General features: G+C 52.7%; 1 protein-coding gene and 1 pseudogene across 1 annotated transcript; one reads left to right on the top strand and one right to left on the bottom strand.

Moving 5' to 3' along the window:
- Positions 1-827: 827 nt before the first annotated feature.
- LOC127186619 (60S ribosomal protein L32-like) lies at positions 828-1,232 on the bottom strand (annotated as a pseudogene).
- A 6,984-nt stretch (positions 1,233-8,216) lies between these two features.
- On the top strand, positions 8,217-14,062 carry LOC127186616 (keratin, type II cuticular Hb6). The gene is made up of 9 exons (XM_051142874.1): positions 8,217-8,662; positions 9,323-9,531; positions 10,072-10,132; positions 10,861-10,956; positions 11,123-11,287; positions 11,523-11,648; positions 11,871-12,091; positions 13,655-13,686; positions 13,836-14,062. The coding sequence occupies exons 1-9, from the start codon at positions 8,294-8,296 to the stop codon at positions 14,012-14,014; spliced, it is 1,458 nt and encodes a 485-aa protein (XP_050998831.1). The 5' UTR covers positions 8,217-8,293; the 3' UTR covers positions 14,015-14,062.
- The last annotated feature ends 1,478 nt before the right edge of the window (positions 14,063-15,540 follow it).

Raw genomic sequence — 15,540 nt, 5'->3', positions numbered from 1 at the left:
GCTACTTGCGTCCTATGGGCAATTGTAATTGTTTTGGTTCATTACTGTGTCGTACTTGCCGCCAGCCATTCCTCCTCCAGTAGACTATCTTAGAAAAGCCACGCGGGGAGGAAGGTACAGAGGGCAGCGCAGTGACACAGAGGTCCCACTGAGCCCAGGCAAGTAGAAAGCTCTTCCGGAGGAGCAAGAAGGTGGGCTTGGTGAGAGGGTAGGAAGGAGGAGACCTCAGGGCGGGGCTCTGGCATCTGCAGTCAGAGATGGAGAGGACAGTTGTGGGACCACAGGCTGTTGGGGTCATCTGGTTACACAGATGGGTGTGGCACCTGCTGCCACTTTATGTGTTCAAAGAGCTGGGCCAATGTGTTGGAAGCTCTTTGCTACCATTCTGGGCACTGCCCACAACAGTGTCCCCAGCCAGGCAGCTGGGCAGAAGTCTTTGGAGCAAGCATGTGCTGAGTCAAACAGGTGGCCTTTCCTTCCAGGGGAACTCTTCAACAAAAAACCCTCACACAAACACAGACCCATTAGGAACGCCTCACTCTCGCTAAGCGATTTTCAAGCCCAAGAAGCAATTTAGGATAAGACACAAAGACACTCATGTGTGACACCACCACACTGGACTTCCGAGGCTATTACTCACTGCTAATTTTTGAACACTTAATAGGACGCAGCCTGTTTACTTCCAGCTGAAAGCTGAAAAATTAAAACAGAGGTGAGGAAGGGTCAAGAGAGGAGGGAAGAGGACAAGAGGTTGACTTTTTTTTTTTTTTTTTGGCAGTTTTTGTGGTTTTATTTAAACAAATGAAACACGCACTCCAGCCATCCACTCATTTTCTTTCGCTGTGTAGCCTGGCGTTGGGATTGGTCACTCTGATGGCCAGCTGTGCTGCTCTTTCTACGATGGCTTTTCGGTTCTTGGAGGAAACATTGTGAGCAATCTCGGCACAGTTAGATTTGTTGCACATCAGCAGCACTTCCAGCTCCTTGACATTGTGGACCAGAAACTTTCGGAAGCCACTAGGCAGCATGTGCTTGGTCTTCTTGTTGCTCCCATAACCAATGTTGGGCATCAGGATCTGGCCCTTGAGTCTTCTCCGCACCCTGTTGTCGATACCTCTGGGTTTCCGCCAGTTTCGCTTAATTTTGACATATCAGTCTGACTGGTGCCTGATGAACTTCTTGATCTTCTTTTTAACGATCTTGGGCTTCACCAGAGGCCAGAGGGCAGCCATGATGCCACAAAAGAGATGGCAGCCACCTCGCAGGCAGTGCCGAGGAAGTAAGAGGCTGACTTTTGAACCACGCCATTCTAACATCTTTGCTCTGACAGCATAAAGTCCGTACATTACGACTACGGAAATTAAAACCATTCTTCTTGAGGAATATGTCAGCAGATAGAGCGTATAACTGATATGCTTTAACATATAGTAACAAGTAAAACACGTGAACAGGAGTCCTTAAGAGCTCCTGTGGACTGTGGCTTCTTCAGAGACTCCTCTCTCTGGCCTGGGTGCTCTATCACTGGATCTTATAATTATATAGTTTATTTTATTTTTACAGCTTTAGAAACAGTGGTTATAAAACCAGTGGCATTTTTAGCCACTTTTCAGGATTTGAATTTTACATATATGGACTCACGTCGTATGTTCTCTTTCATGTTCTGTGTTGCCTTATCTAACTGTCCCGTGTTGTTTTCACTCGGAGTGTGCTTGTTGTACGAGAAGACCCCGTTCAGTCACCTTTGCCTGGCGAGGCTCATGATCTGTGCCCACATATGGAAGAGAGGCCTTGGGATGCCCCTTCCCAGTTCTGATGCAGCTGTAGCCGTGTGCCAGCCTTTACTGCGTGCGTTTTCTACTCTCCCAGCTTTCAGAAGAATTGCCCTTGATGCCAACCTTGGCTCACACAAGGCACCATTCTTACAGATCAGTACCCATGAATCTGTGTGATTAAGGAATCCTTACGCTGTGTATGTGTGTGTGTGACTATAGCGTACACGTGTGTGTCTGTGTGTGCCTGTGTGTGTGACTATAGTGTGCATGTGTGTGCTCACTAAGAACATCTTGTGGGACTCAGTCTCTCCTTACACTGTCTGAATCCTGGGGATTGAGTTCAGTTCATCAGCCTTGGCAGCAGGTGCTCTTACCCACTGGGGAATCTTGCTGGTTTTTGTATAATCTGTTCATTAAAAATTTAACTCTCTCTCTCTCTCTCTCGCTCTCTCTCTCTCTCGCTCTCTCTCTCTCTGTTTTACCTGCATGCATGCTTGTGCATCGTGTTCATGCTTGGTGCCCATGGAAGTCAGAAGGGGAACAGGAGTTGTGGATGGCTGTGGTCCGAATCCTCTGTGAGAACAAATGCTTTTGGCTCCTGAGCCATTGCACCAGCAGCCCTGGCCCATGCAATGCTTACAGTTCTCCCAGAGGCTCGGCCTCTGAAGTTTCGAGACCAAGGAGAGAGTCAGAGACAGCTGACCCTGGAGGCTGGTGCCCCAGACCCAGATGGAAGGAATGGGTTTGGCTCTCTGCATTCCCATCTGCCCACCGTCAACAGCACACTGCAGATGTGTTTGCACGGGACACACCTAACACACATTTTCACTTGCCCTCCTCTTCAACACCCTCTTCGAGGCCTTTGCACAGTTCTCTCAGGGTTCTGGCCTGGAGCATGGGGGAGACCTCAGTTTTAAGAGAAACGCTGGGCACACATGCAGGTCACGAACAGAGGTGCATATCCTGGAACACATTACTGGATACAAAAGATTTGTTTGTGGACACATTCCAAGGGCTTGGCACACAGTAGGTGCTCAATAAATGTCTGTTGGATGAATGCAGTGAGTACCAGGCACACATTAAGTACTGAGTAATGGGGATCATCAAAGCTAGGTGGCCGGTTGTACAAAGCTTTGTGGTCAAATGGGGTGGGGTCAGACCAGGAAGTGGCCGTCCATTCCTAAGGGTGGGGTTGGACCAGGATGGCCACTCCTTGGTGAGGTCTTAAGAAGAGGAGTAAAAGAACTGTGTTCTTGGCCAAAGAGAGTCGGCCAGTGAAGGCGAGGACCCAGAAGGCTTGGGGCAGAGTAGATGGGGTGTGTGTTAGGCTGAGAAGGAAAGGAATCTGACTGAGTGCAGAGCAGTAGAGAGTAATAGAAGGATGGAAAAAGAGTAAGAGGTGGAGCAAGATGGAGGAAAAGTGGATGAAGATCCAGGGGGAAATATTGGAAGCACCTCTGCAGAAATGGAGGAGGAGGCGGGGAGGAGGAGGAGGAGGAGGAGGAGGAGGAGGAGGAGGAGTGTTGTTGGAAGGGTACAGCCTGAGGTCAGAACCCTGATCTGTCTGCCAAGGGGCCCCTTCAGCCCAGAGGCCTCGTGGCGAGGTCTCACAGGCTGGTGCGGAGGTTAGGGAATTAGACTCAGCAGGCTAAGCTCTAGTCTTCTGACATTTTGGCCAAAGTTGCGTTCTGATGGATGTTTAGGCAGAGTCCTGGGTAGGGACGGGGAGGAGAAGCAGGGTTCTGATGTGGAATGGCCCCCAACTTGCCTCACATATGTAGGGGTTATATCTGAGGCCAGTTCCCTCATTCAAGAGTCCTGTTTGGTGTGTAAACATCCCCCTTCCCCTAACTTGGAAATCTCATGGAGCCTGGCTTCTTTCTGCTCACAGCTGAGAAGGGCACACCCAGCTGGTGATGCGTAGGTGCCCTCTAGCTGCAGGCTATTTCACTCTAAACTCCCCATATTGTTTCAGGGACGGCTGGCCTGCTTCCAAGGTCATGGCTTCTGCTGGATGGCGCTCTCTGTCTCTGTCTCTGTCTCTGTCTCTCTCTATGTCTCTGTGTCTCTGTCTCTTTCTGTCTATCTGTCTCTGTCTTTCTGTCTATCTGTCTCTGTCTTTCTGTCTCTGTCTCTCTCTGTGTCTCTGTCTTTCTCTGTGTGTCTCTGTCTCTTTCTGTGTCTCTATCTCTGTCTCTCTCTATGTCTCTGTCTCTCCCCTATCATAGTTTTGTGACCTTCTTTCAAGGACCCTCAGTCTTCCTGGACTGCTAACCTTGACTCCTCCTCCTTACCGCAGTCTCTCTGAGTCACCTTCAGGCTTCTGCCTTGCAAAAGCCCACTCCTGCCCATGCCAAAGAGCTTCCCTTGTCCTGGAAGGACATGGCAGTCAGGCATTCCTCTGTACCCGACGTGGCTGTGAAGAACCCTCTGCACACTCTAACTTTCCCCACCTCAGGGTCTATGTTTCCCCTGGTGTGTGTGTGTGTGTGTGTGTGTGTGTGTGTGTGTATGTGTAAGAGAGAGAGAGAGAGAGAGAGAGAGAGAGAGAGAGAGAGAGAGAGAGAGAGAGAGAGAGAGAGAGAGAGAGAGAGAGAGAGAGAGAGAGAGAGAGAGAGAGAGAGAGAGAGAGAGAGCGCTCCAGAGTATATGTCTCTTCTTCTCTGTAGTTTCCCTTCCCTAAGTCAGTACACATTTGGGGTTGACCTGACACGGCATATCAACCCCAGAGTCCCCAGATCCACCATCTGCCAGGTACATCTGGTCTCTGCTGCCTTCCACCTTGGGGGTCTGTCTCACACCCAACGCTTTGCCCAGAAGCAGAAGAGACTGACCTGGGCTTTGAGTATCGACTTCATAAGATGAAAATGGCCCAGTTTGCCATCACCACTAGGGCCGCTTGTCCACAGGGGCTGGAAGAAGAAACTGCTCTCTAGGCCATACCACGTGGGTCTGCTGTGTCTCCACATGCAGGGCACCCCAGTCCCTTCTGTCAGCAGCAGGGCTACTTCTTCTTCACCCAGGAAGCTCTTCCGTAGCCCCGGCTTCCAGCTCACCAGTGAGTGAAGGCTTGCCTGCTCGTGCTCCCTTCGCAGTTCTATTGTGTTATTGTCGATTACTAAGGGGTCCCCTCAACTGCCCCAGGGTTTTCTGGATACCACCCAATCAGGAGATTTGAGGATCAGAGAAAAATAAAAAAGATACACAAGCTAGGAATTTTTTGATTTACGACCAAGGATTTATTTTTTTCAAAATAATATTTTATTTTGTGAGGCAATGTAATTATGTCACTTCCTCTTTCCTTTTTTTTTTTTTTCTCCAGGCCCTCCCACACACTCCCTTGCTCTCTTTAAAATTCATGGCTTCTTTTTCTTTAATTGTTGTTGTTGTGTGTGTATAAATGTAATATATACATTCCTAATTACATAAATTAGACCTTCTCAGCCCATACAATGTTACTTGTATTATGTTTTCAGGGCTGGCCATTTGGCACTGGCTAATCAATTGGCAACCCTTCCCTGGGGAAGACTCTATCTCAGCTCAGCTTTCTGTAGTTGCCTGCCATTCTTTGTCTAGAGTTGAGGCCTTGTGCAGTTTCCTATGTCTGCATTAGCACATCTGTTGGTATTATCCCTTCCACTCATGTTTACGTAGCCATGTTGGTGAGACATGCTGACCGGCAAACGTCCTACTCCTCCGGCTCTTCCAATCTTTCTATCCCCTCTTCTATAAGATCCCTGGTCCTCGGGGACAGAGCTTGTGGTAGGTGTGTCAGTTGGGACCGGGATCCACAACTCTGCCTTTTGCTGGGTTGTGTGGGCAAGGATTTCTAAGACCAAATGAAAAAAAAAAAAAAAAAAAAAACACAAAGTTTTGAACTGTTTCCCAATTAGTGACTTTCCAAACCATTTGACCCTTTTCCCCCTGTTGGAGCTACGGCTGAAGAGTTGGCTGCAACACGGGCTTGTGAGCAGGCCTCCCTTGAGTCAGTTGGGCTGGACTAGGGAGGCGATGGACACGTAGGCTCTTTCCTGAGGTAAAGGCCATAGTGCTTCTTCCCCTGGGACAGGCCCGTATGGCAGAGCAATAGTGCACTCCAGAGTAATGGGGCACTTTCTATGGTCCAGCTGCCATGCTAAGTATTGTTACAGTGTAATATTTCACTCAGTTCCCTCCCACTACTCTTTCAAGACAGGCCCATCACTGCTAATGCACACAGGTGGTTCGGGAAGGTGAGTGAGCACACACAGTCAAAGCGGTTCACACCCCCACACCCCCACACATTCACACACACCCACACACACCCACACACCCACACACCTGCACACCCACACACCCACACATCCACACACCCACACATCCACACACACACACCCACACACACACCCACGGACTCACACACCCACACACCCGCACACCCACACACCCACACACCCACACATCCACACATTCACATATCCACACACCCACACATCCGCACACCCACACCCACATCCACACACCCACACATCCACACACCCACACACCCGCACACCCACACACCCACACACCCGCACACCCACACACCCACACACCCACACACCCACACACCCACACACCCACACACCCGCACACACCCCACACCCACACACCCACACACCCGCACACCCACACACCCACACACCTGCACACCCACACATCCATACACCCACACACCCACACATCCACAGCACAACAACAACAACAACAGCCCATGTCTGTTTGTGCCCTTGGAGCGCTTCAGGCTCAGGACTAAGTGCTGAGTGTAGACTGATTCTTTAATCCTTACACCAACTTTACGAGGCAGGTGCTTATCTGCATCCTACAGATCACAACGGAGGTTCTGAGAAGCTCAGCATCTGCCCGGACTTATCTAGTAGCGTGGGGGAGCTGGGATTTGAAACTAGGCACTTTGGAATCCGGATCTGTCCTCAGCTGGTACAACGTGTATTTCTACTTTTTTTTTCCAATTGAAGCCCGAGAATTATGCAATGGCAGAATAAATACAAAACAAATATGGCTGGACCAGGAGTCAGGGCACAGTCATGATGCACACAAAACAACACTGCCCTCTGTTCTCCTTTGGCTGGTTCTGTTCTAGTCTGCTCTGTGACAGAAAAATGGTGCGTATTCCCATTAGTGGGTGACAACATCAACCCTAGAAAAAACACTGCCCAGAGTGACTGGGGAGGGTTGGGGTACAGCCTACCGCACTGTGCTCTACAGTTTACAGAGCCTACACACACCCCCTTCAGACTTCTGAGACAGCCAGTCAAGACAAAGCGTCAACCTGTTTCCCAGCCGAGGCAAGCAAGTGCTTCTGGGTCACGCAGGGCTACTTGGGGCAGCCCTCTCACAGCACACAGCTCTTGTGAGTTCGAGGTTTATACAGGATAGGTGACGGAGGCTGGTGTAGTTATGCTTTAATGCCTATCCGCACCACTGGCAAGCTGATGTTACAGAGTGGAAGGTCATGGGGGGGCGGGTTCAGTGTGGGAAACGTCAGAGACTTGGCTGACAGTGAGGGGTAGCATGTTGATCCAAATACTGTTCATATACATAACAGTGAGGCTACCCCCACACCCTGGATGGCATAGGAGCCTGAGGTGAGACAATCATATTAGATATTTGTCTTAGGTCTTTCTAAAAAATGTTGGGATTTCCTGGGGCCAGTGAGCTAGGCTATATGCTTAGTCCTTGAAGAAGACTAAAGGAAGACAGTCTCTTGGTCCAGGCCAGCCAAGAGGAGACAAAGATAGTCTGTGTCCATCAATGTGAGTGTGAGTGTGTGTGTGTGTGTGTTTACCTGTGCAGGCAAACATAGACATGGGGCCTGTGAGTATGTGGAAATTGTGTGTGGGAAGAGCAACTGGTGAGGGAAGGAAGGAAAAGGCAGTGGGGCTGAGAGATGGAGGAAGGCAGATAATTTAGTGATTATACAGATGTGGGGCCTTAAGGGGGCTCAGAAAAGAACCATTAAGCTGAGGCACCCCACCCAGCACACCAATTCCACCAATTCCATGCCGTCAACATCCCTAGCCTGGTGGGGTCAGGACCACGGACAGCGATGATGGCTTTCCCTCCCCCGCACCCCCTTTCCCCCAACTCCACTGTTCGGACCTACAACTCCATTCCTGATTCTTTTTCCTTGCAACATGAATCACCTACACTGTCTCTCCACTTCCAACTCGGTGTTTTGGGCACACGGGCAGGGATGGAGGAGATGAGCTGGCCCTTTGAAGAAGGAAATTGTACAGTTTAGGGTAAAGGACCACAAACACCTGGCTGCAACCGATCACCAATTAAGCACATTTAAGGAAGAGCCCCAGCAACTAAACAAGCCAAGCTCATAAAGCCTTCTAATTGCTTCCAACCACGTGGTCACAGCCAGGGTTCCCCACATATATAAAAGGCCAACAAAAGCCAGACACCTGAATCCACGTCCGCTGTACCCTCCACTTGGACGTCTCCAGTCTCAGAGTCTCCCTTCTCCCCACATAACCATGACTTGTGGATCCTACTGTGGCGGCCGCGCCTTCAGCTGTGCCTCAGCCTGCGGACCCAGGCCAGGACGCTGCTGCATCTCCGCAGCTCCCTACAGGGGCATCTCCTGCTATCGCGGACTCTCGGGGGGCTTCGGCAGCCGCAGCGTCTGCGGGGCCTTCCGCTCTGGCTCCTGCGGACGCAGCTTCGGGTACCGCTCTGGGGGCATCTGCGGGCCCAGCCCCCCCTGCATCACCACCGTCTCTGTCAACGAGAGCCTGCTCACGCCCCTCAACCTGGAGATCGACCCCAACGCGCAGTGCGTGAAGCATGAGGAGAAGGAGCAGATCAAGTGCCTCAACAGCAGGTTCGCGGCCTTCATCGACAAGGTGGGTGTCCCGGCTCAGACCCTTCCCTGGAGCCCGGCATGTGCATGGCCAAGGCTGGCCACTGAGGGGGCAGGAGGCAGAGAGACCTCTCACATTGAACCCTAGTCTCAAGGGAGAAGTGTGCCCAGGTGGGGCGCACTAAGGATCCTGTCAGTCCTGAGAAGCAGGGTTTATGGCCTCGCTGGGCACAAACTGCCTGCAGGGAGCTCCAGGGGACTTCCACATGGAGCTGTGGGCTGCCCAGTGAGGATGGCTGCACTTCAGCTGACAGGGGGGGGTGCAGAGCATTGGAGGAAGGGGCAGAGGCCCACCTAGTGAGCTCCTCTAAATGGCCTGTGATGCCATCTCCCTGGCTGCGTGCCAGTCAGTCCCTCATCCTGGGATGTGAAGATGGGTGCTGGGCTTGTGGGGGCTCCTGCCCACCTGCCTAGCTTTGAAGGAGAGCACTGAGCCCAGCATAGGGCGCTGAAGTGGCTACCTGGGTTCATGAGTGTGGGCACTGACACCGTCCCTTGTGCTCTCTCCACGTGGGGAAGCTGAGGCAGGGCCAAGAGAAGGGAATCTTGGAGAGCTGGGATCCTTCCCGGAGCCCCTCTCCCTCCACCACCCTCTCCCACCACCCCAGATCTGGCCCTGAGCCCCTTCTCACTGCCATGACAGGTGCGCTTCCTGGAGCAGCAGAACAAGCTGCTGGAGACCAAGTGGCACTTCTACCAGAACCGCAAGTGCTGCGAGAGCAACCTGGAGCCCCTGTTCGAGGGCTACATCGAGACGCTGAGGAAGGATGCTGAGTGTGTGGAGGCCGACAGCGGGAGGCTGGCTGCCGAGCTCAACCATGCTCAAGAGACCATGGAGGGCTACAAGAAGAGGTGAAAATGGCCTGGTGGTTCTGGCATAAGATGTGTACTAGATCAAAGCCCAGGACAGAGACAGCAACAGCCTGGCCAGGCTGGAGACATTGTGGGTCTGTGCTGTCTGTGAAATATCTACACATGGCTCCTTGCAGAGGATTGGAGGGTGTCAGAATGGGCTGTTTCTGCCTCAGCCTTCCCTCTGGAGATGGAGATGAACAGCTCTGCCTTCTCTGAGGGACAACAGTCACAGCACTCGCGCCCCCCAGCAACATCCACTCCTTTTGACTTTGATCTCCTGCCCTGTGGCTTCTGAAAAGATCTTGCCCAGGAAAACAGGAGGGCCAGGGCCCATGCTCAGTCTGTTATACCGTCCTGTGTCCTTAGCCTGGGAATCTGGGTCTAGTCAGAGTCTCAGCTGGGACTGACACACAAGTGAGGGGAGGTGGCAGCTGCACAACCCAAGACTCCATGGTGTCCACTCCCAGACTTGAACCCTCATTTTCTTCCTGTGTGGGGTCTTCTCACCCCATCTCACATTCCCTCTGTCTGTCCTAGGTACGAGGAGGAAGTCTCTCTAAGAGCCACAGCCGAGAACGAGTTTGTGGCCCTGAAGAAGGTGAGCGACAGGGCTGTGGGAGGCAGAACGGCACGGAGACCTGAGGGGCACACCGTGCTTGTGGTGACCCCAAGGTTTAACCTCTCTCAGGAACTGTGGCCTTTGTACGACGAGATAGGAAAATTCTCAGGGAGGTGGCCCGGATCCGATGAATGCCATACCCAGGGCTGTGACAAAGGGCTGTTGTGAAGGCTGTGGCACTTAAAGCCAGCGGCTCCAGGGCCGCGGAGCTATGCACTGGTCTGAAATGCCTATGGGTTCCTGCTCTGATGCAGGACTTTGGCTGTACTGGCCTTGCTGTGCCTTTCCCTGCTTCGGGGGTGTATGGCTGGAGTGTCAGCAGCCACAGAGCTTCATTCTGCTTATTGAAAAATGGGGTGATCTGCACCCTAAATCTTACCAGAAGGTTAGGGCCCAAGCCAATGTGGAAGGGATGAAAGAGTCACTAGGCATGGCCAGGGGCCCTCCTGATGCACTGCTGGTTCAGGTAAGGGTCAGTTGGTTGACCTGGAAGCCAACTGCGAAGCTTCTCAGAGTAGAACAAAGAGTGAGGCAAGGGAAGATGTCTTGGGGGCTGAGAGGCCAAGTGCATGCTGGGAAGTGGAGGCAGAGATGACTTGCACACAGAAATCTTTCTTCCCTATGCTTTTCATGGGATGGATGAAGGGATGGAGGAGCTTGGGGCAAGGTGGGCTAGTGGCTCAGGCTCACACATCCCTCTTTCCCAGGATGTGGACTGTGCTTACCTGCGCAAGTCAGACCAGGAGGCCAACGTGGAGGCACTCACCCAGGAGATCAACTTCCTGAGGCAACTGTATGAGGAGGTGAGGGGCAGCAAGCCAGGTGAAGCCTGGCAGGTAGCCTGAAGACAGTTGCGCCAAGGCTGTGAAATCCTGTGCGGACCAGGGGAGGTCTGAGAGGTTGGCACACACATGTGGGATTAGGCTGAATCTTCAACAGTGTTTGATTGCTGTCTGCCTCCTCCTGCAGGAGACCCGTATCCTCCACTCCCACATCTCAGACACCTCCGTCATCGTCAAGATGGACAACAGCCGGGACCTGAACATGGACTGTGTCATAGCTGAGATCAAGGCTCAGTATGATGACATTGCCAGCCGCAGCCGGGCAGAGGCTGAGTCCTGGTACCGCACCAAGGTGAGTGAGAGGTCAGGACATCTGTCCTCAGACACAACAGGGGCAAGGACTCTGGAGTCTGTCAGAAGAGGCTTCTTGCACCCCAAGGATGGCAAGAAGATTGCAGACAGCCCTCGGGTTGAGGAGGCAGCCCAGGCTGAGCACTGTGCATTTTACACACTAGTCTGGCAGTGTGCTCAGCAGGTCCCTGTTGCGTCCTGTGCCTCATGGGCTTCTCTGCTTCCCCCATCCCCAGTGCGAGGAGATGAAGGCCACAGTGATCCGGCACGGGGAGACCCTGCGCCGCACCAGGGAGGAGATGAACGAGCTGAACCGCACGATCCAGAGGCTGACGGCCGAGATCGAGAACGCCAAGTGCCAGGTGTGTATGGGTCAGCTGTGCTGGGACCAGAGAGGCTGGATGCCTCCTCAGGGCCATACGGCCAGCATGTGGCCTGCTCGGATCTTACCACTAACCACACTGTCTATTTGTTGTTTGAGGGTGGGTGTGTTTCCCAGCTGGTAGCAGACTAGATGTATCTAGGTACTACATAGAGTTAGAGCCAGGGACCATCGGCTACCCTGTTCTCTTCTTTGTCCCCAGAACACCAAGCTGGAGGGCGCTGTGACCCAGTCTGAGCAGCAGGGCGAGGCCGCCCTGGCTGATGCCCGCTGCAAGCTGGCTGAGCTGGAGGCTGCCCTGCAGAAGGCCAAGCAGGACATGGCCTGCCTGCTCAAGGAGTACCAGGAGGTGATGAACTCCAAGCTGGGGCTGGACATCGAGATCGCCACCTACAGGCGCCTGCTGGAGGGCGAGGAACAGAGGTGGGTCCTGTAGCTTTTCCCTATTCCAACCCTTCTTGGGTCCTCCTCAGCGTTGAGTCCCACACCTTGGGTACCAGTCGAGCATGGCTTCCTCATCTCACCATCCTGCACGTGAATAGGAAATACATGTAAGTCCTCTAACCTTATCCCATCTCACTTTGTCATGTTGAGCTGGGTCTAAGGCTGTCGACAGGGAAGTACCAAGTTTCACCCCGCTAAGGCCTAGGTGGAGTCTATACCCAAGACACCCTTTCCTCTTTCCTCATCAAAGTCTGCGTGTGTTCTCAGGACTCCATCTTCTTTCCTAAACTGGCCCTGGCCAGCTCCACTCCAACCTTAGAAATTTAGATTTATCTCACAATAGCGGCTTCTGGTGACCGATCCCACAGAGCCTGCTTAGCTATTATGACGCAGTGAGAGCCCCGAAGAGGCTCTCCCATTGCACTTTGGACTGAGGTAGAGCACAATGGAGACTGATTTCCTCTGGAACTCTTAAGTTTTCATGACTCAGAGTTGGGTACTGGTGGAGGACCCACTGTCCGTTCAGACTTCCTGTGGTGGAGGGCTCCTCACACTCCAAGTCTGTAAGGACCCCACTCTAAACCAAGACCTCATTTTGTACCCCTGTTTTTGTTTCATGGTCAGTTGTTTAGCCAGCCTCCAGGGTGACAGGCAGATGGAGGATCGTGTGTACTGGGGAGATGGGCAAACAGACTTGGTATCCAGAAGTCCCTGTGGTCTCATTAGAGAGATTCCCTGGCACAGTGAGTCAGCTTGGGGAGCCCAGAGGCACTGGGTGACAGGACCTGGGAAGCTGGGGAGACATGGACAGATCACTGGAGAAGGAGCCACAGCTTCCCCACCACATGGAGTTGGGGGGACGATAGGACAATGAAGACAGTTACCTAGGAGACCAGAGGAGAGGGCCAGTTGCTGAGTTTGACAGCCCTTGGCCACTGTGTGTTCAGGGCAACTCTGCTTGGCTTCCCTCTGGGAGATAATGCAGGCCAGGTAGAGCTGGAGTTTTAGCACCTAACTGCCACTTCCTCTATGGGTGAGCACTGAGAGGAAAGCCATAGGTAGTCTCCAAGCTGGCTCTGAGGTCTGGTATCTCATTTCTTTACCCAGGAGTCATTTGTGAGGACAGGTGTTGTCTTTAGACACTGGGGTAGAAAGTGTCCCATAGGCCAATATTGCCACAATGACAGTCGGATAGGATTTAGAAGATCACACTTGCTCCCTCAGATGCACTTACAACTCAGAACCCACAGGCCAGCAGCAGCCAGTGCTTAGCTGCATGTGTCGAGGGTCCCTTAGTCCCCATGAGAGCAGTTGGATCATTCCGGGAGGAGACCTAGACCCCACTGGGGTGCACAGCAAATAACCATGGGGAGATGGAGGGCATACCTTGCCTTCAGAACTCACAGGGGCCCCTCAGGGGTACCCCAGCTTCTGGTTACCCAGTCTCTTTCATGCACCTTTTCCCTAGGGCGAGAGCCTAGGAGGGCCCATGACAGCACCTGTCATACGCTTGTACTAACGTCTCCCTTTCCTCACCCACAGGTTGTGTGAGGGCATTGGCTCCGTGAATGTGTGTAAGTAATTCCAGCCTCCCCGTTTCTTGCCGGGTGGTGCAGGCCTGTCGGGGGCGGGCGGCGGGAGCAAGTGTGCTTGCTGGCTTGCTGCAGAGCCACTTGGCAGTGTCAGTGCCTGACGTAGTCTCCCCTGTTCTCCCGGCTTACAGGTGTGAGCAGCTCCCGCGGTGGCGTCGTCTGTGGCGATCTCTGTGTCTCTGGTACTGGCCCTGCTGTCAACACCAGAGTGAGCAGCGGCCCCAGCAGCAACGTGGTGGTAGGCACCCCCAATGCCTGCGCCCCCTGCGCCGGGGCGGGCGCCGGTAGTGGAGGCTGTAAGAGGTGCTAGGAAGCCTCAATACTGCAAGCCACTGCCTCGGGCGGCCCTGCCTGACACTGGCCTTGGCCCCTGCTGCCTTCATCACACTTTGTAGCTGTTCCTACCAACTTGTTACAAGGACTCTTGTTTTTCTCCCCCCCCCCTTTTTTTTTTTGCTGAATTCATTGGCCTTAGGATGTTGGAGGATCCGCTGTCCCAGGATCTTCTTTGTCTGAGTTTACCCAGGTCCCTAGCAGGCTTTTGCCTGGGCATGGAGACAGGGACCAACAAGGTTGCTGGCTTTTCTGTCACTCAGTGAGAGACCATGTGACCCAGAGCATTTCCTTTTGGGTCAGCCTGGCAGCAGCTCCCTCAGAACAGGAACTCCTCTGCATGGTTGCCTTTGTTTCACTCTGTGTTCCCAATAAATTAATTGCAGCGAATCAAATGTGCGTCTCAGACTCTCCAACACACTGCCTGTGACAGGTGTTTTCAGTAGGCTCAGACTCTCCAACACACTGCCTGTGACAGGTGTTTTCAGTAGGTTCAGACTCTCCAACACACTGCCTGTGACAGGTGTTTTCAGTAGGCAAAGACAGCATTAGGCACCTCCTATCTGGCCTGGAGAAATTAGACTTTGATGACAACAAGGGAGAATCGAAGGCAAAGAATCTTGAGGGTTTTCTGAGGAGTTCTGTTCTTAGCAGTGTGCGCTGTGGGCTGGGTGACTGTTCCTGAGGTCTCCCAGGACATTTTACTTTGTATCGTCCTTGGCCTCCCTGAGTAGACACAGGCCTGTTCCACTCCCCCCATTGTGATATGCAAAGACATCTCTAGACAAGGTGACATGTCTCAGAGCTTCTCAGACACACGTCTTTGCTCCCCTTCAGTGAAGGGCACTTCTGGGGTGCTGTGTGTGAGGAAGAGACTAAGAAGAATGGAAGAAAGGTAGTGAGGGGCAGAAGAGGGAAAGAGAGGGACTCTCGATAGGCCGGCGGGGCGGCAGGAGACATGATGACACCTGCTGGGTGGATGGACAAGAAAGTTCTTCCACCATGCCCTCTGCTGAGAGTGAGGAGGGTTGCATACAATTCCCCAGTGTGGCTCCCGACTCTCTGAAGAGACAGGGAAGGGGCTTTGTCCCTAGAGGCCCTATTGGAACACCAGCCCTTCCGGCTATTTCCAGTTCCACTGCAGCAGGCAGGTCTCTCAGACCTCACAGGACCTCAGCTCTTTATCTGTAAAATGAGATGGGTGGTGCCTACATTGTGGGGAAGATGTGCCACCTGTGCCACCTGTGCCGGATGATGACACGGAACACATCTCTCCAGAGAGGCGTCATTTTTAAATGTTAAAAGAAATGTTTTTCTCCAGCAAATCCAGGTGTTTGCACATGCTAGACGAATGCTCTCCCGCTGAATAACCCTCCCAGCCTGGAATGTGTTAAGCACATCTTTCCTCTTGATTCTGTGACATTTGCAGGAGGCTCTTCCTCTTCACCTGGCATCTTGTTGGGCACTGTAATGAGTGAGAGCTTCTTAGTGACTTCCTGGTTC

The sequence above is a fragment of the Acomys russatus genome, unplaced genomic scaffold (assembly GCF_903995435.1).
Source record: "Acomys russatus unplaced genomic scaffold, mAcoRus1.1, whole genome shotgun sequence".
NCBI lineage: Eukaryota > Metazoa > Chordata > Mammalia > Rodentia > Muridae > Acomys > Acomys russatus.
This window is presented reverse-complemented; position numbering and strand designations above follow the sequence as displayed.